This window comes from Typopeltis vanoorti, chromosome 13 (assembly GCF_054136105.1).
Source record: "Typopeltis vanoorti isolate ZY-2024b chromosome 13, IOZ_Tvanoo_1.0, whole genome shotgun sequence".
Classification (NCBI taxonomy): Eukaryota; Metazoa; Arthropoda; class Arachnida; order Uropygi; family Thelyphonidae; genus Typopeltis; species Typopeltis vanoorti.
Genome location: NC_143561.1, coordinates 3,702,549 through 3,723,126, shown reverse-complemented (window position 1 = coordinate 3,723,126; position 20,578 = coordinate 3,702,549). Strand labels below are relative to the sequence as shown.

The 20,578-nt window shown below is 35.8% G+C and overlaps 1 protein-coding gene across 1 annotated transcript in view; it reads left to right on the top strand.

The window, feature by feature from the left end:
* The window catches only part of cactin (cactin, spliceosome C complex subunit), a 207,379-nt gene that overhangs the window by 97,217 nt on the left and 89,584 nt on the right, over positions 1 to 20,578 (top strand). The window contains exon 10 of the mRNA XM_090402413.1: positions 13,164 to 13,252. Within this exon, the coding sequence (XP_090258539.1) occupies positions 13,164 to 13,252 (89 nt within the window). The remainder of the gene's footprint in view (positions 1 to 13,163; positions 13,253 to 20,578) is intronic.

The window sequence follows — 20,578 nt, the reverse complement described above, 5'->3', positions numbered from 1 at the left end:
GTACAGACCTGAACCTGTCAGTAACAAGTCCGGAGGCTTCCCGATCAATTGGTGCATAATCCCACTTCCACATGCCCTGTCAGGTTGTGCCTGGAGAGGGAGTCCAAGTAGTGGTATGTGGTGGTGGTGGGGGGCACTGTTGAGGCCACGTTACAGCATGAAGACTGGTTTCTCTCTGTTTGGATGTCACGTCGAAGAGTATCTTCTCTCACTGCTCATCCCCACTATATCGGAACGATATAGTGGAGATGTTTTCGTGGCTTTCTTCCACCGTATTCTATGACGGGTATCCAGCGCATGGTCTGGAAGACCAGAGTGGCTGTATTGGTGAAACCGGATGTAGTCCTTGTGTTTTGAAATTCTGATATTAGCTGTCCTGCCTCTTTGGCCAAAGTAGGACAGCTTTCAGCTCCAAGGGACTTAGTATATACCAGGTAGGTCTGGGGGTACTTAAGGGTCAAAGCTGTATAACTGAGAGGAGACCTCCACATAGGCTGTAAAGGAATGTGGAGAACTGACCAGGGCTTCTGACCTAATTAATGCCCAATCCTCACCTTCTCGTGGTGCACTCTGTTGGGTATCTACCTGGATACTGAACGAACCAGGATGGGCTGACAATTTGGGATTTAGCCGAGCAAATTGTATTCTTATTGGCTTAAACCAATATACAAAATGATGGAACAACATGACAAAATTTCATGCCGGCTGGGGCATCGCCCGGTTAAACAAGGCCCCCGTTGTTTTCGCCAGGGAACCAGGGCGAACAGCGAAAAGTCAGCTACTGGAACAAATCTGAAAACACACCCCAACTCAACACACCAGAGATAAAGATCGGTACTATCAACTGAATACTAGCCTGGATGGCAAAGAAATGGAGCTAGCTGAGGAATTAGATAAGTACCAGATCGACATAATAGGGGTGACCGAAACAAAAAAGACAAAAACTGGTGAGAACTTTTTGAGCAATAAATACAAAATGTTATATTCAGGCAATGACAATCAAGGAAAAGAAGGAGTAGCCATAGTATTCAACACTAAATACACGGCTAATCTTCTTGAATGTTTTTCAGGCAGTCTCAAGCAGAGTGATGTGGGCAAATATCAGAATGGGGAATTGGACAATGAGACTTATTTGTGCCTATGGTCCCACAGAAGGTTCTACTAATGTAGAGGTGGAGGATTTTTTTGATGCTTTAGAGAAAGCAACTGACACAATGAAAAAGGAAAAGTTGGTCCTTGTTGGGCATCTAAATAGCAGAGTAGGAAATGATTGTCAGACATACAAAAATATTTTGGAAAAATTTGGAGAAAATAGCAAAGCTAATAATAATGACAAATATCTATTGGATTTCTACTCAGGACATGGACTGGTTATTACTAAAACCATGTTCCAACATAAAAATGTGCACAAATTCACATGGAGAGAAGAGGCAAGAAATAAGAAAAGGCTCATTGACTATGTTATTGTTGATAATGATGTTTTCTCTCTGGTGCAGGACACCAGAGTGCACAGAGGATTTGAAATTGGAAGTGATCACTATTTAGTCTTGAGCAGGATAAAATTGAATTTCATATTGAAAAGAATAACATGCAAGAAAGTTTTAAAGCGAATAACAGTTGAGCAGCTCTCAGATGTAAACTGTAGACTAAAATACACAAAGATTATTGAAGAAAGAATGATAGAGTTTGAGAACCAACCCTTGGAGATTCAGTGGCAAGCTTTAAAGAAAACCCTGATTGATTCAGCCAGAGAGGCATGTGGTGAGGTTGTCTGCAAGGATAGAAAAATCAGAACTCCATGGTGGACACAAGAAGTTAAAGAGGCAGTGAAGGAAAAGAAGAAAGCATGTCAAAAGTTCCTGGCAAGAGTCAGCTTTTGCTCTTAGAGAATACAGAGACAGATGTAAGAAAGTGAAACACTGTGTAAAACTAGCTAAACAAAAATCATCAGAACACTTTGGCAAGAACACAGATTATAAATATCAAGAAGTGGTAAGATATTCTGGAGTTTGTTGAAGAAGCTTAGAAATGGAAGAAAGAGTGCTAAAAGGAGTTAGAGATGATGAAGGTGACATGAAAACTGGAGAAAAATATATCCTTGAAGTATGGAGTAATTACTTCGAAAAATTGCAAAATGAAACAAGCAGTGATAGCACAGTGGTAAAAGACACTCAGCAGGCATACAGTCAGGAATACATATCCATACTTGAAGTAAAAAAAGCCATCAAAGGCTTGAAATGTGGAAAGACAGATGATATTCGACTAGAAATGCTGAAGTATGATGTTATAAAGTCTTATAGTGGCTGCACTGCATAGTTCAGAAAGCCTGGATAGAGGGACGAATTCTTAATGATTGGAGTAGAGCTCTAATAGTACCCATATATAAAAAGGGAAATAAAACTGACTGTGAGAATTACAGAGGTATTTCCCTACTGAGTGTTCCTGGCAAGATCTATGCAAGTATACTTGAGAAACGGTTGAGAAGAATTGTGGAAGAAAAGCCTGGTGAAGAACAAGCTGGATTCAGGCCAAATAGAGGCTGTCAGGATCAGATCTTCACTTTACGATAAATAGTTGAGAAAGCATAGGAATATAACAAAGATCTGTATTTAAGTTTTGTCGATCTGGAAAAGGCATATGACAAGGTGCCAAGAGAGATGCTATTCTCTCTTGGCACCTTGAATTGTAAGTCAGCAGTTAGAATTGAAGGAAGTACAGGAAGATGGTTTAATGTTAAATCTGGTGTGAGACAAGAATGTAAATTATCCCCTCTGTTATTCATTATCTATATGGATCGCATTATGAAGGAAAGTGGTATTAAACATGATATCAGAATTGGAGATGTTAATGTCAGCTCTTTGCTTTATGTGGACGATGTTATATTCTAAATAAATCCACTACATGTTTGCAAGATTCGCTGACTAAATTGAATAAATGTTGTAATAGATATGGTATGAAGGTCTGTATTAAAAAGACAAAGACAATGAAAATAGGTAAAATCGTTGAAAATGTCAACTGTGTTGTGAACGTGGAACCTGTTGAACAAGTAAAACATTTCAGCTACTTAGGCACGATTTTCACTGAAGATGGTAAATTAAATATGGAAATAGACAACTGAATCAACAAAGCTGGTATGGTAGGAAGTCAATTGAATAAATTTATATGGAATAAGATATAAATTAGTCGGAACACTAAATTGGCTGTATACAAGACAGTGTTCAAACCAGTTTTAACTTATCGGTCTGATAGCTGGGTCAGAAGTAAAACACATGACCAAAGACTATAGACCGCAGATATGAGAATTCTGAGAAAGATTAGAGGCGTGAACAGATGGCATCAATGGCAATATCATATTAAAAACGAGGATATTAGAAAAGAACTTGACATTGTCTGCATCCATGAATGCGTTTGCAGAGCTAATCTCAGGTGGTATGGTCACTTAAACAGAATTGGCTAACTAATCTTTAGTTAGCATAACACTTGTTATGCTAACTAAAGATTAGCATAACAAGTGTTCTCTGCCAGGTTGGCAGGAAAACAACCTTAAATAGTTGGTCGTGGCAATTTCTCTAATTTATGCACACAGGTTCGGTTATTTTTGTGAGACAGTGTATTGGTCAAAGATCAGGCGATAGTTTTAAACAAACAAAACATGTTTATTTTACCTTAAGCACTATACAATCTATTATACCATTGAACAATTTCTCAATTTCTCTCTGATGCCTATTTTAAGTTCAATTCATAACCTCACAAAATAGACCAGCTGTTCACAATGCTTAAATAACTTGCTCTACAAAATCTAGACAATTACTGGCTGTTAAAATCTGTATCGTTGGCTAACATTCTTCTCAATATATATATATTAGTTAATTCTCAGCCTCAGTTATTTCTTATAGTGACTTATACAATTATTTTAACAAAACTACGTTTAGTGGACATACAATTCTTAATCACTACCTCAGCATTAATACAATAGAATGTACTCACAAATTCGCAGAAACATACAGTCCTACTAGCTTTGAAGATTTGTGGTGGTCCTGCTGCCTGATTTCCTCTGTCCTATATACTAGCCTTCACTGAACAGTTTTTGGCAGTCGTCAAACTGCAGGTGAGTTATGGCATTTGTAGCATAACTCTCCTGCAGTTCTGGATCTACTGTAGGTGCCGTTTATCTGTTCGCACGTGCGACCAGATAAACGGCACCTACAGTAGATCCAGAACTACAGTTTCCAGATCCAGAACTTCAGTTTTGGCAGCAAAATCTCCACATCTGAATGACCTTCAATACCTTTGTTCACTTTCAAGTCGTCAACATAATCTTGTCTAATCCTCTTAACTTAAGGCAGGAATACTTTTAACATTCTGTTACTCTTATTATTTTACATTAGAACTTAATATTAAATCAGCGTAATGTACAATTTGAACCTTTATATTATTTTATACTTATGAACAATTCTATGTCATTCTTTTTGTCAGTTACCTTTACATGTTTACAATCAGCATTTATTCTTTAAAATACAGTAATGTACAATTTTGTTCATTCCATATGATTTATGACATCTGTAAAACATCTGTTACCTTTACATGTTTACAATCAGCATTTATTCTTTAAAATACAGTAATGTACAATTTTGTTCATTCCATATGATTTATGACATCTGTAAAACGATGTAGGAAACGTTTAATAAAATTTCACTGCATCAAAATTTACACACTGATTATCACTCAGATCTCATCACATTCCTTTCCATGAAACTCAACCACCTGCAATTCATCTTCTGTGGTGACTTCATTGTGCACAATTCCAACTGGCTTCCCTATATCAACAACACTAATGAAGCAGGATGAGAAGCAGAAGCCTTTGCTATAAGTAATGACTTATCTCTACACATGACTCTACATCAGCGCTTCCCAAACTGTGGGCCGCGGCCCCCTTGGGAGCCGTAGGTTTTGTTGAGGGGGGGGGGAATAATGAAAACAAATTAAAAATGTTTAAGACTAAGTAGATTTTTTTTAATCTTAATCTTAAAAGAAACATATTCAAGATACCAAGTAATTTTATATAAACTTGGTTTTAATCCTATTTCCCAAGTAAGCTCTGATCACTTTTCTTAGTATTTTCCCCTTAATATATTAATCACATCCCCTTGCGGAGATGTATGATGCTAAACATTAAAGGCAATGGTCACTACCCATAATGGTTTCGACCTTTATTGAGGTCTCGTCAGTGGGAGCCAGACCTGAAAATGCTAAGGATGAAGTAATGCAGAGCTCATGTATTTTACCAAAACAAGTTGCCACAAGGTGCTTTGACCTTATAAATATAAAATCACGAGTTGCCTCGACTGGCACTACCAAGAGTTGCCTTGGACTTGCACTACTTGCAGGCACAAACTTGACTTTCTTGTCTGTTTGCTTACTTGGAAAATAGGATTAAAACCAAGTTTATATAAAATTACTTGGTATCTTGAATACATAATATACCCAAGTTAAATAAACTTTCTACATCTATCTCTCATACTGAGATTTTATATTTATAAGGTCAAAGCACCTTGTGGCAACTTGTTTTGGTAAAATACGTCGTATGAGCTCTGCATTACTTCATCCTTAGCATTTTCAGGTCTGGCTCCCACTGACGAGACCTCAATAAAGGTCGAAACTGGTATGGGTAGTGACCATTGCCTTTAATGTTTAGCATCATACATCTCTGCAAGGAGATGTGCTTTACATTAAGGGGAAAATACTAAGAAAAGTGATCAGAGCTTTATCTACCTTTACCACGAGTTGCATCGACTGGCACTACCAGGAGTTGCCTTGGACTTGCACTACTTGCAGGCGCAAACTTGACTTTCTTGTCTATTTGCTTACTTGGGAAATAGGATTAAAACCAAGTTTATATAAAATTACTCGATATCTTGAATAAATAATATACCCAAGTTAAAAAACTTTCTACACTTAAAAGAAACGTATTTAATTTTTTTTATTTATTATTTCTTTTTTAGTATTTTTTATATTTTAATGGAAAAAATCACACATTGGTGTGGGTTAAAAAATTTTGCTTCCTGTGTTTTTTGGCGATTAATGAATATTAGTAAATATATGCTTATTCATATAAGTTTCATTTCCAAACAGAAATGTAAGAATTGCAGTTTCAAATATTTCACCTGATATTGACTTTTTGTGTAGCAGTATTGAAACACATCCATCACATTAAATTGTTATTAAACTTCTTTTATGTTTTTAATTCTTTCTTTATTACTAATTTTTTTACGTTTTATGTGCTCTTACTGCAAATGTACAATAACATATATCTATCTACATAAAAATATTAGATAATGTGCCATGTCAAATGTGTATGTAAGAAGCTAAAAATGTAATATTTGCATTTGCTTTTTGCAATATTCAATGTATATGTTTTGTATTGAATATAAATACAATAAATATTATAATAATATATGTCCATATTACGATTTTTTTTCGAGGGGGGGCCCTGACATCCAGAAGTTTGGGAAGCACTGCTCTACATCACCCACTTGAATTTCTGATAATCTTCTTCACTTTACAAATACTTTGGATCTCTTTTTGACCAGTTCTCCTTCAGATACACTGTAGAGGTCACCTCTCCTCTCGACGACTCAGACTGCAATTTTGTACAAGTATTTTCTCTCACAAATTGTCTCACCTCCAACCACTCCTGACCTCTTGTATCCTCTGGCACTACAAAGGAGCAATTGGGATGACCTCTGGAATTTCTACGTCTTCTTTCCTTGGTTCGACTATTGTTTCCACTCACCTATCTCTAACACCTGCTACAAATGGGTCACAGAAATTATTCTCACTGGTATGGAGGCCTTCATCCTTCATTCAATCCATAATCCTCATCTGCTTTCCAAGCCCTGATTCAAACAAAGTATCAGAGCAGTCAAAGAATAAAAATTCAGCTTACATGAAGCTGAATGAAGAACTCTAGTTCCAAGCACGCAAGATATGCAAATCATTCATTAGCAGATCCAAATCTGATATCATAAAGTCCAACAACAGTAAACTTTGCTCCTGTCCCAATGGAAGCTGTCTTCTGGTCACTTGCTAAGTGAATTGGACGCAACTTCTGCTCTCCTGCACTTACGTCACCTAAATAAAAACTGATCACCTGGCATCATTCTTTTCCTCAAACTCCTGCAGATGACCAAGGGAAATCATCCCTTGTCATACTGAAATCCTAAGCACTGTGTGCCTCCTATAGTTTTTGACAAAAATACATCAGAAAACTACTAAATAACTGAGATACTAAAAACTCTTCCTCCTAGTGGCATCTTTCCAATTGTTCTCAAAGATTGAGAACTAACACCTGTTCTGCATCATCTCTGTAATTTATTATACATATCTGATACTTATCCCAATGCATGGAAGCAATCTCATATCCATCCTCTTCCAAAAAAAGGGCAGTAGTAATCTACCATTAAACTACTGACAATTGACATCACTTCTATCTTCTCCAAAATAATGGAAAAAGTTAATAACCAACTCTTCCACTACTTAGAAATCCACCAATTAATTGGTAGCCACCAGTACGGATTCTGCTATTCAAGATCTACAGCTGACCTCGTAATTTACATCACTCACCACTGGACGTGAAAGGTTTAGAGCAGGGGTGGCCAAGACATCGACTGCAAGGTACCTGAATGTAGCAAATTATTCGTTTCTTAACGAATGTAGCAAATTAAACGAATAAATAGATTGAAAATGAATACATAAATAATAATCAAAATTATTAATTAATAAAAAAATTGTCAAGCATGTCAAACTAATTTATTTCTAATCTGATGTAAAGTTTATAATTTAGCGGTTAACAACGAAGCCATCGCTTTACAGCAGTCACGTGATTCGCTTCGCCCAGAAACGTTTGCTTCGTTCTGAATGCGCCCAATGGTAACACGTTCGATGACGTGTACACTGGCAGTTGACAGCATCTGTGTATTGTTCTTGATCAAGACTCTTGTAGCCAAAGTGTCCCGATTATCCAGTATTTTAGTACCGAGTAATCCCATGAAATCGTTTTCCGTTTATCGATCTTTAGTGTGTATTATTTTAAATTAAGCAAGTGAATGCAATTAGTATTGTTAAAAAAAAAAAAAAAAAAAATTAAGGATAACATTCAGTGAGCCAAGAATAAGTGTGAAAAAAATAAAAACTTATCACTATCATAAAGAATGGGAAGAAGATTTTTTCTTTATTATGATGAAAGATAAATGCGTATGTATACAGTAATTTGCAACGCGAATGTGGCTTTACCAAAAAAAGCAAACGTTGAAAGACACTATTGAACTGTTCATAAAAACTACGAAGAAGATTATCCACAAGGCACTGCCTTAAGTAAAGCAAATCTACATCAAATGAAGACACTACTGACGGCATAACAAAATATTTTCGTCAAGTACAATACAGACGCATAGGCTGCTACAATTGCATCATTTAAAGTTGCTGAAACTTTAATTAAACGTAATAAGCCGTTTCAAGATGGAGAATTATGGAAGGAAGCTTTCATCAAAGCTGGTGAAATATTATTTTAAAATTTTAAGAATAAATCAGAAATAATAACCGCTATTAACAATATGTCATTATCACGAAACACAATCATGCGTAGAGCAGAAGAAACCAGCTGGAACTTGAAGAGATTCTGCATGAAGACATAAACAAGTGCAATTTTTTGCCACTACAGTTTGACAAATCTACTGATTATGCTGGTACTGCACAATTATGTATTTTTATTCGAATGGTTTTTGAGGATATGTCGGCCACAGAAGAATTATTAACCATTATTCCAATTCAAGGACAAACAAGAGGTCAAGATATCTGTGATTTATTTAAGAATTACATTGTACGTACAAGTTTTCCAATTCATAAGTTAGTATCAATAACTACGGACGGAATGCCTGCAATGGTAGGTAATATAATTGGTTTCGTCACTTATATAAAAACGATGAAGATATACCAAGTTTTGTGGACTATCATTTCATCATCCATCAGCAGGCCTTGTGTTCAAAAGTACTGAAATTCAATCATGTTATGAATGTTGCTTTCAAAATTGTTAATTCAATAAGATCAAATAGCTTGCTGCATCATCACTTTTGGGCTTTGCTAAAAGAATGTGAGAGTGAGCATAGTGAATTATTGTCATACTGACATAAGATGGTTAAGCCGTGCCACATTTTTAGCAAGATTCAGAGAACTTCTTCCACAAATAAATTCGTTTTTGAAATACAGAGATGATTCACATCCAGAATTAAATGATAAAGAATGGCTACTTGACCTCACCTTTTTCTGTGACATTACAGAAAAACTAAATAACCTAAACTTAGAATTACAAGGAAAAAATAAAACAGTCATTGATATGATAAGCTCCTTAAAATCATTCAAGGAAAAATTAAACATGCTTGAAATACAATTAAAGTGGTGTGAATTGAAACATTTTAAAAATTTGGCCGACCAGTCAAGGTATATACAAAACGTCACCTTTAATAAACACGCTGAAAGCATAAGACTTTTAATGAACGAATTTGAAGTAAGAGTTGTAGGAATCAGTAAGCTCGATGATATCGCTACTTTTTTATCATATCCCTTCAATGAAAATATTAATGTTGAGAATACAGCTTCAAAATTGAATTAATTTCTCGACTCAAATAGAGTAGATTTGGAAGAAGAAATTATAAATATGAAATGCGATATCCACCTCAAATCAATTGCTTGAAATAATAGTTTTTGGAAGTTGATCCACAAAAGTAAATATCCAAATATTTGGAGAATCGCTGCTTATTTTAACGCATTTTTTGGATCAACTTATTTGTGCGAATTGGCATTCTCATGTATGAATGCTATTAAGACAAAGTATAGATCTCAGCTAAGTGATCAACATCTGGAATCATGTTTACGAATTTCTTTAAGTTTGTACGATCCAGAATATGATCGCTTAGCTGCATCTATGCAATGTCAGGTATCGTCCAATTAAATTAAAATATTCAATTTTGTTTGTATAATTTTATTTAGTTTTTTGTATTTTTTGTTATTATTTTTTAAATAAAGTTATGAACAATAAATTTTCTTTTTTTTTGTTATATTTATTGCCTTATAAACTTTTAAAAATCTCGAAAATATTCCACAATTTTTGATCGCATCTGTAGTCACCCGCAGAGATATTTTCACTAGGTAAGTAGCCACCAATGTCTAAAAGATTGGCCACCCGTGGTTTAGAGGAACTTATGCTTTCGCCCTTGACATTTCCAAAGCTTTCAGTCATGTATGGCATCAAGGCCTACTAAGCAAATTCCATCCGTTGGTCTCCCTGCTGTCCTCTGATTGAGTAGCTAGTTTTCTCTCTGGTCATTCACAGTGAATCATGGTAGATGGCTCCTTCTCTTCGAGCTTCACCACCAATACTGGAGTTCCTCAAAGCTCAGTCCTCTGACCTACTCTCTTTCTCTATTGCAAGTGGGTACATAAATGACCCACTTGCAATAAACACTAATCCTGTCCATAGTTTTGTGGACTTATACTCTATGCTCATTTGACAAGCCATGCAGTACTCTGACATCCCATGCTACCATATCTACAATCCACATACTATCCTTCAATGGGAAGAAGACAACATTGTCATGTTCAATGCTACCAAAACACAGTCCTTTCTCACATAAAGAGATCCCAGCCTTAATTCAGTAATAACAGATCTCTAGACAAGATCAGATCTCTTTGCTTGGATTAACCTTTACCTCCAGTCTTTCCTGGCATGAACACATCACATCACATAGCCTCCTCATTATCCATGAAAATTGGCATTCTGTTTTGTTCAAGAACCTATTTTACACCTAACCAACTCTTAACTAGATATAAATCCCAAATCCACCCATGTTTAGAATACTGCTCACATGTTCGGCATAGTGCACCTAAAACCTCTCTTAAAATCCTTGATGCTGTACAGAGGTAAGCAATTAGTCTCATATATGATAAGTTTCTCTCTCTCTCTTACAGATTCACTTCAACCTGTATCTCACAGGTTGAGTGTTTCAGGCGCTGTGTCTGTTCTGCAGGTACTTCCATGGTCACTGCTCCAGTGAATTAACAATCATCATTCCTCCACTTTCTGTTAATACAATAGCAGCAACTGCTCAGTGCAACTGCAGACACACCAAACCTATTTCTATTCTTCCTCTTTTATTCTATCCACTTTTGTCCTCTGGAACAGCCTTCTTCATGAAGTGTTCCCAAATAACTACAACCGGCAATTCTTAAAAAAATCAATAAGCTTCTCAGTCTTCATCTGCATCCCACACATGACACTGATGTGCTTATAGGTCCCTCAACCTCTTATGCATGGGATCAATAAAAAAAAAAAAAAAGATAAGTGTCAGTTTTTCATGTCACTTTTTTTTTTACAGTACTCTTTCCTTTATTTCGGAACTTTAATAACCTCCAAAATGTTTTGCCACTTCCTGATATTTATCTTCTCTGTTCTTACTCATGTTTTCTGATGACTTTTTTTAGCTACTTTTACATGTTGCTTTGCTTTCTTACATTTTTCTCTGTATACTATCAGAGCACATGATGACTTACTTGCTAGGAACTTTTGATATGCTTTCTTCTTTTTCAGCACTTCATCTTTAACTTCTTGAGTACACCATAAGTTGAGATTTTGCTTTGCATTCAAATGATCCTTGCACATGACTCCCTAGCTTAATCAGATAATTTTAGTCTTCATAGTCTATAACTGTGATTCTGCAGTTTCTTGTTTTCAAACTCTTTCATTTTTAATTCAATAATATGTGCAATATTACATCCAGAAATGTGTTAGCAGATCTTATCTCAGGTGTGTTCTCTGCTAGGTTGGCAGGTAAAATACTCAGAGGAAGACCAACATATAGGTGGATTGATACTACAGTAAAAAGTGCCTTAAAAAAAAAAAACAAAACAAAAAAAAACTGATAATGTTGGAATTTTGATAACAGATTGATTTGGAGGAAAATTGTAGATAGAAAGTTAGTAATAATGTAAGTTTTTCATGTAGTACTATCATGTCGTGTATACACCCCTTGAGGGTACATGCCAGGAATTTGATGATGATAATATGTGCAATTATGCACATATTATTCATAAGGTTGTGTGCTTTGCATTATGGAGCACTAAGGCAATGCTATGGAGTCATTAGCCTCTATATACAAGTGGCCCAGTTATGAAGATACTTCACTTGCAAACATTGCTTGCTTACACTTGGATAAAGTAGTAAACAAGAATATAATTTCTTAGCATCTTTAATTTATAGTATAACCAAGTGAAAAATCTTTCAACAATAATAATTTGCCAGCAAAGGTTGGTCAATTGGTAGAGCCTCAGCTACTAATGGCTCATGCAAAAAGTTAAGCAAGTTTGAGCACGGTTAGTAGTTGGAAGGGTTTCAGTCATTTGATGCTGTGGCAACAACCCTTGATGAGTCTTTGGACTCCCTGGAGGTTTCACATAATAATAATATGTACATATATGATTCTGCAGTTTGCCTGTAAAAGCCATTCAACTCGAATTATTTTTAAAACTTCCATACATATTTTTCCTTTCAGCATGATGTTCATTTTTATTATATTGAGAACTACATGGTGGTCTTTCCTATATCTCCTGTGTACTCTTGTGTCCTGAAGTAGCATGAGGATATCAATATCAGCAAATGTTATTTCCCATGTCTTCTTTCCATGTGAATTTGTGCATATCTTTATGTTGGAATAGTGATTAATAGTCATCCTGAGCACAAATCCAGAAATTACTTACCATTATTACTTGCATTGCTCTATTCTCCAAGTTTTACTGAACACTTTTAGATCTCTTGTAGTCATTTTTTCTTCTGCTGTTGAGGTTTTCATCTGGAATAGCACCATAATTTTTTTCTGCAGGTGTGTGTGTACGTGCGTGCATGCATGCACGCACATCTGTGTTGTAATAACCTGTTAAATAATGTAATAAGTAATTACCAAAAGTAATATTTATTGCTTTTAATGTAGTTTTAGCTTTCCAAAAATTAAATCATGAATTTTTGGTTTTGAAGATATTACTTTCTTGTCATTGCATTTGGAAATATTAATAACTTGATTGAATACCTAAAGTATGAAATATATTTCTTCACTTAGCCAAACCTATTGATTTATTGGCCCGTTATATCAGTGCTGAGGAGGAAGACTTCACTGTAGAAATGCATGAGCCTTATGTTTATCTAAATGTAAGTTATCTTTTTCTTTAATGGGCAAGAAATTGAATATATACTTTTTTTTGTTATGTCTGCATTGATTACTGTTTTGTTTACTTGTTCTGTTCTTCCTGATAATGAAGTATGTTGTACTTAGGTTTGGTTTAGGGTAACTAGTTAGACTTTCGGGAGGGAATGGGGAATTAGAACATTTTCTGAACCTATAGTTTACAATTTTTTTTTTTTTAATAAATTGGATAAAAAATTAAACCAAGAATATCATTTCTTGGTGTCTTTAATTTTTAGTTTAACCAAGTGGAAATTCTTTCATCAAGTTTACAATTTTTAAGTAAAAAAATGCTTGTTCTTTATGGTTTATTATGATGCTTGCTGTTAATCTTTCAATATTTTAGTCCTTGAAAACTGTTTTCATATTATGATTTGAAATTACTCGTAACTTATTTTAATGGTAGTACAGCACCAAACAACTAATAAGGATGTTTATTAACTGGCTTATATTCTGCTGGATTTCAACCAGCATCCTCAGAGCAAAACATGGTACAGTTTACACCTGACATTGAGTAAGTGAAGCAGTTCAAATTGTAATGGACTGAAGATCTTTAGATCTTTGTTTCACTTACTCATTGTTGTGTGTAAACTGTGATGTTTTGTTCTGAGGATACTGGTTTGAAATTCAGTGAAATATAAGCTAATTAATAAACATTCTTTAATAATTTAGTTTTGTTTCGTGTTGTAATACTGTTAATGTAAGTTATGAATAATGTCCAACACCTAGTCTCTCAACTAGATTTGAAATTATTTTCTACATGTAGAGTCCCAGGATGCATTGAGGAATCCACTTCACTCCACCTGTTAATTTGTACATGCTCAGCTTCATGATATCCATTAAGTGTTTACTAAAATAAAGAGCCAAAAGGCTTCTGTTCGGCGATGCCAAATTATATAAATCAAGTGGATATTAGATCCAACATTATTTCAACACAGACTGTAGAAACTATGAAAGTTTCGTAAAAATAAGTTGACCAGAGAGCTTACGGGAGTTGCCCTAGTGCAGACTACTTAGAAAACATAGGCACTGCCCAAGCGTCTATATATTCTCTTTCTATTAGTCCGGTTTGATAAGGTTTCACTGGCCTGACAGCTGTTTCGAACTGGTTGGTTCTCCTCAGAGACCAGGCAGAAACCTTAAGAGAACAAAACTCTCATTCAGTACTAAGAAACTTGAAATGTCGGAGAGGTGTATTTTTCATAAGCGAACTCTCAGTCGGTGCGTAAAAGTATTTACTAAAATAAATAAGCAAAAATTTATGGTGTCAATGGGGAATTATATCAAGCAATACTTAGTCTTTATTTGAGTTGCAAGTCAGCAGTTAGAATTGAAGGAAGTACAGGAACATGGTTTGATGTTAAATCTGGTGTCAGACAAGGATGTACATTATCCCCTCTGTTATTCATTATCTATATGGATCATATTATGAAGGAAAGTGGTATTAAACCTGATATCAAAATTGGAGATGTTAATCTCACTCTTTACTTTATGCAGATGATGTTATACTTTTAAATAAATCCAGTATAAGTCTGAAAAATTCCCTGACTAAATTGAAAACTGTTGTAATAAATTTGGTATGAGAATCAGCAATAAAAATACAATGAAAATAGGCAGAAACATTGAAAACATTCAACTTTTTTGAATGAAATCATTGAATGAGTGAAAACATTCAAGATATATCCTGAATGGTGAATCTATAGAACAAGTAAAACATTTCAACTACTTAGACACAATATTTAGTGAAGATGGTAAATTAAATATGGAAATAGACAACAGAATGAACAAAGCTGGTATGGTAAGAAGTCAACTGAAAAAATTTATATGGAACTAGGGCCCCCCCCCCCCCCCGAGTTACGGACGGGTAGGCTGGTTCTCCTTGAATTCCGATGACTCGAATTTTGAAAACTCAAAAGGGGGAGTTCCACCCCATGGCCCAATTCCCCCGAGTTCTGGACTGGTAGGCCAGTTCTACTCAAATTTTGAAGACTCGAAAGGGGGTTCTGCCCCCCCCCCCCTTCCGGCGCATGCGCATATGGCACCCAACCCTCCGAGTTCCAGGCTGGTAGGCCGGTTCTCTTTGAATTCTGATGACTCGAATTTTGAAGACTCGAAAGGGAGTCTGCCCCCCTGGCAGATATGCCGCCCAACCCCCGGGAGTTCCTGACTGGTAGGCCTGTTCTCCTTGAATTCTGATGACTTGAATTTTGAAGACTCGACACTCAGGGTAGCCCTGAGTTTTAAAACGTTTCAAATAACTTGACACAAAAACGTGACAAAAAAGTTACAAAAAAAGCTTATCATTTTATATTATAGAGTAGATAAGAAAGGAATTAGTCAAAATGCTAAATTAGCACTGTACAGTTCAAATCAATTTTAACTTATGGATTCGAAAGCTGGGTTAGAAATAAAACACTTGATCAAAGACTAGAGACCTTTCATATGAGAGTTGTGAGAAAGATTAGGGGCGTGAACTGATGGCATCAATGTCAATATCATAATAAAAATGAGAATATTAGGAAAGAACTGAACATTGTTAGCAGAGTTAATCTCAGGTGGTATGGTCACTTAAACAGAATGGGAGAGGAAAGATTAGCAAAACAAGTGTTTTCTGCTGTGTTGGCAGGAAAAAACCCAGAGGAAGGCCAAAATATAGGTGGATTGATACAATATGAAATAATGATGAAATAAGATCTGATAATGTTGGAACATGGCAGACACCAGATTGATTCGGAGGAAAATTGTTAATAGGAAGTTAGTAATGATATAAGTTTTTCATTTAGTACTGTCATAATATCCTTTACACCATTTTGAAGGCACATGTCAGGAATTTGATGATGATCATATATATGAAGTGTGACGATTTAATTCCTGGAATGCACCTGTAAAAAAATCTACTTTCGGAACTATACGAGAGTGGTCTGAAAGTTCTCAGTCTAACAATGAAAAAACAAATTTATAATTTCAAAATTATTTTTATTTTTCAACATAATCTCCCTTAAGACTAATACATTTATTCCTGTGATGCTCCAGCACCATTATCCCATCCCTGTAGTACTTCTCACTAAGATCTGCAAAATATCCCTCTACAGCTGCAATCACCTCTTGTTTCGAAAAAAAAAACACACTGACCAGTGAGGAAGAGTTTTAATTTTGGGAAGAGATAGAAGTCAGATGAAGCTAAATCTGGGGAATAGGGTGGATGTTCCAACAACTCATAGTGAGATCCCTTAATTTTCCCATTGCCAAAACACTTTTGTGGGCAGGTGCATTGTCTTGATGAAAGATGATTTTTTTCTTCTGCAAACTGGGTCTTTTCTCATGAATTTTTTCATCTAGACTGGTTAAAAGATCGGAATAATATTCCTTGGTTATTGTTTTACCCCTTTCAAGATAATTAATAAACAAAATACCTTTGGCATCCCAAACCACCCATGCCATGACCTTTCCTGCTAATGGAACTGACTTGGTCTTCTTTGGCGCTGATCCACCAACTTCTGTCCACTGTTTTGATTGCTATTTGGATTCTCTTGTATCCAAGTCTCATCCATAGTAATAAATCGACACACAAAATCAGTTTTATTCTTGTTAAAATGCTCCAAGCACTGTTCAGAGATTTTCATGCGAGTGCGTTTTTGATCTGCTGTGAGCAAGCATAGCACCCATCTTGCGCAAAGCTTTTTCATATGCAATTCTTCATGCAAAGTATATCCTACACGTTCTTTTGAAATGTCTATAGTCTCAGAAATTTCACGCACTTTCACTTACCGGTCATCCAATACCATATCGTGCACTTGATCAATGATTTCTGGTGTTGTTACACTGTTTGGATGTGCTTCATGTGGATCATCTTCAAGGCTGGTATGGCCATGTTTAAATTCGGCAGGGCGTTTCTTAATTGTTGAAAATGATGGAGAAGAGTGCCCATAAACTTTTATGAACTTCGAATAATTTCTTTTGGTGTTAAACCTTCTTTTACAAAGAATTTTATAACCGCACGATTCTCAATTTTATCCATTTCAAGGGATACAGACAACACTTTTGCTTCAGACAGCTGTATTTAACAAACTACTTGATAGAATGACTTGCAGTTTCACATGGATGGTTATGACAGATTTACCAACTTAGAAAAAAAAATCTTTCCGATAGTGTTGCCATCTATGGTTGAGGCCAAGAACTTTTCAGACCACCCTCGTACATTAGTGGCTACTGTCATATTCGAAGTAGTCCCCTCGTGCATTTATACACTGGTTTAGATGGTGTTCCCATTTTTGGAAACAGGTCTGGAACTCTTTTTATGGAATACTCTTGAGTTCCTTTATCACATTATGTTGGATATCAGAAAATCTTCAACCTTTTAGCACAGTCTTTAATTTTGGAAACAGCCAGAAATCACAATGAGCTGTCTGGTGAATAAGCAGGATGACCTAATTCGGTGATCAATTTTTTGGCCAGAAACTCTCACAATGAGTGCACTATGGCTTGGTGCATTGTTGTGATTGATGATGTACCTATCAAGCCACAATTAGGCTCTTTTTCTCAGAACAGAATCTCGTAATCTTTTCAGCACCTCTAAATAGCATTGTTGGTTGACTGTTTGTCCCTGTTCAATGAATTCATAGTGGACTATCTCCTTGCAATCAAAGAAACACACCAGCATGGTCTTGAACTGCGAATGTAAAATGTGTACTTTTTTCGGATGTCGTGAACTCAGGGTTTTCCACTGCATGCTCTGGCATTTTGTTTTTGGGATCCTCCTGGAAGCACCAGGTTTCGTCACCCATAATTACTCTCAGAAACATGTGCTTATTTGCAGAAAGATCAGTCACAACATGAACCCGCTGCTGCTTTTGTTTGTCAAGATCCGAGACATTAACTTTGCAGAAATCTTTTGCATACCCAATTCTTCAGTTAAAATTACCCTGATTGTCAATTCATTTGCAATTCATCAGCCATTAATCGTCTGTCAGACTGTACCAAATCTCACACTCTGTTCACATTTACATCCATTATTTTTGTTTTTGGCTGCCCACGTCTGGGGTCGTCATTCACATCTTCTCGCCCACCTTTGAATCTCTTATGCCACTCAAAGACACTTGACTTTTTCAGAACATCCATACCATATGCTACTTTCAATAGCGCCAATGTTTCAGTAACAGAGATCAGACAGAAAACTTAAGTTTTGCTGATTTTCAACAAAATTTGGCATTAACATGCTGCTCCAAATTTCGATTGCACATTTTTTTTTTGCACCAAACTTTACACACTGATCTCTATTGTTTTTGCAATAGCCAACTAGCAAATGGCTCTATCGGCTTGAGGTTTATGCACACATTAGTTAAAAGATGTACAAACATTATTACTCACGTGACGCCAATCAAATCACCACATGGGCGACACAACATGGCCGTTCTGGGAATTAAATTGTCATACTTTGTGGTGTGTGTGTGTGTACACACACACACACACACACACACACACACACACACACACACACATATATATATATATATATATATATATATAAACTTATGTTTTCTGTCTGATCTCTGTTGAGAACCAACAGTTCTAAACAGCTGTCAGGACAGTGAAACTCTATTCAAAAAATCCTTAATAAAAGATGAATACATGGACACCTGGCAGCACTTGTCTTTTAAGTAGTGCAAGCTAAGAATTTTTATAAGAATTTATTTTTATTTTTTTATTTTAAGTTTCTATATATATAAATATAACTGTGGTTCTTTTTATTTCCATATTTTCATATAGTTATATGGTTAGGTGGAGTATTATTACACATATTTTTCAATCTTTCTTCATTCTGCAATTTAGCTGAGCACCAAATATTCAGCCAAAGCATTCCTAGATTAATTGCATCTAATTACAAATCTCACATCCCTAATTACAAATGTTTTTTAAAACATTAAAATTTTTTTATCAGTTTTTAATGGGTTGTATTTTTTTTCTCCAAAACATTTGTTTATAAAATTTAATTCAATATGCTTCTGCCAAATATTCGGTTTGAAATTTGGCCAAATTTCAAACCGAATATATATTAGAGTGAAGTAACTTGATGCCATGACATTCTGAATTCACAAAACTACTAAACAAATTGATTTGTACCCATTATTTAATAATTCAAGTCTTTCTTACAAACAAGAATATTGCTAAAATCTAAATTTTAGTAGTGATGATGATTTTGCAAATTACCTGTAAAAGTGGCATTAATCATGTGAAATGGTACAGTCACCTCTCACTATTGCCAACACCATTATAGTGAAGTCACTCATTGTGACTTCACTATAATGGTGTTTGCCATTGAGTGCAACTTTTGTCCACTCAGGTTTCCACTACTCTCACATCTGGATGGTACTGTAGTTACCTCATCTAAAGACAAGCCCGATTTACATTGATGACCTAGACAAAGTTTCCTTTACTCCCCCAAGAATTGCTCTCTCCATGTCATCCCATAGTCTTCTGACAGAATGATATCTGAAGAATCCTTAATAACTTGAATACAAACAAGGCATCTGGTCCTGACATTATCCTACCTATCCTATATCACTTCTTCAATCTATCCTATTCAACTGGCATATACCTTACAACATGGAAAGAGGTCCACATCCAGTTCCCAAAGAAAGGTGGTAAAAGTCAACCAGTGAACTACCATCCAATTGCTGTCACTTCTGTTCTCTCTAAAATTGTGGGGAGGGTCATGAACAGCTAACTGTTGAACCACATAGAGACCTATCAACTAATCAGTGACCAGCAGTATGGATTCCACCACTCGCGACCTACAGCTGATCTTCTTGCTTTCACATCTGGAGTCAAGTCATGGAAAAATTTGGAGAAATTCACATGGTTGTGTTTGACATTTTGAGAGCAACCACAGAAATTTCCTTTAGCAAACTGCCATCCTGTAGTCTTCCTTCTACATTCTGCAATTTGATTGCCAACTTTCTCACTGGTCACTATCTACATGTCATGATGCATGCTTTCCTCTCCTCAGAACTCTTTTATGTAAGAAAAAGCAAGAATGTGTTTTGGTGGCATTGAACATGAAAGGGTTGTCTTTGCCCCCATTGAAGGATAGTATACATTGCACATAAGTGCCTTAAACATTGAAGATCAATGTTTAAGGCACTGGTTGTAGATCTTGCAGCGTGGAATGTCAGCATACTGCATAGTTGTCAAATGAGTAGGATGAGTAGAAAGTACTATCATCTGTAAAGCTGTGCATGGGATTAGTAGTGATTGTGATTAGATCACTATGAAGAAGAGCAGGTAATAGGACA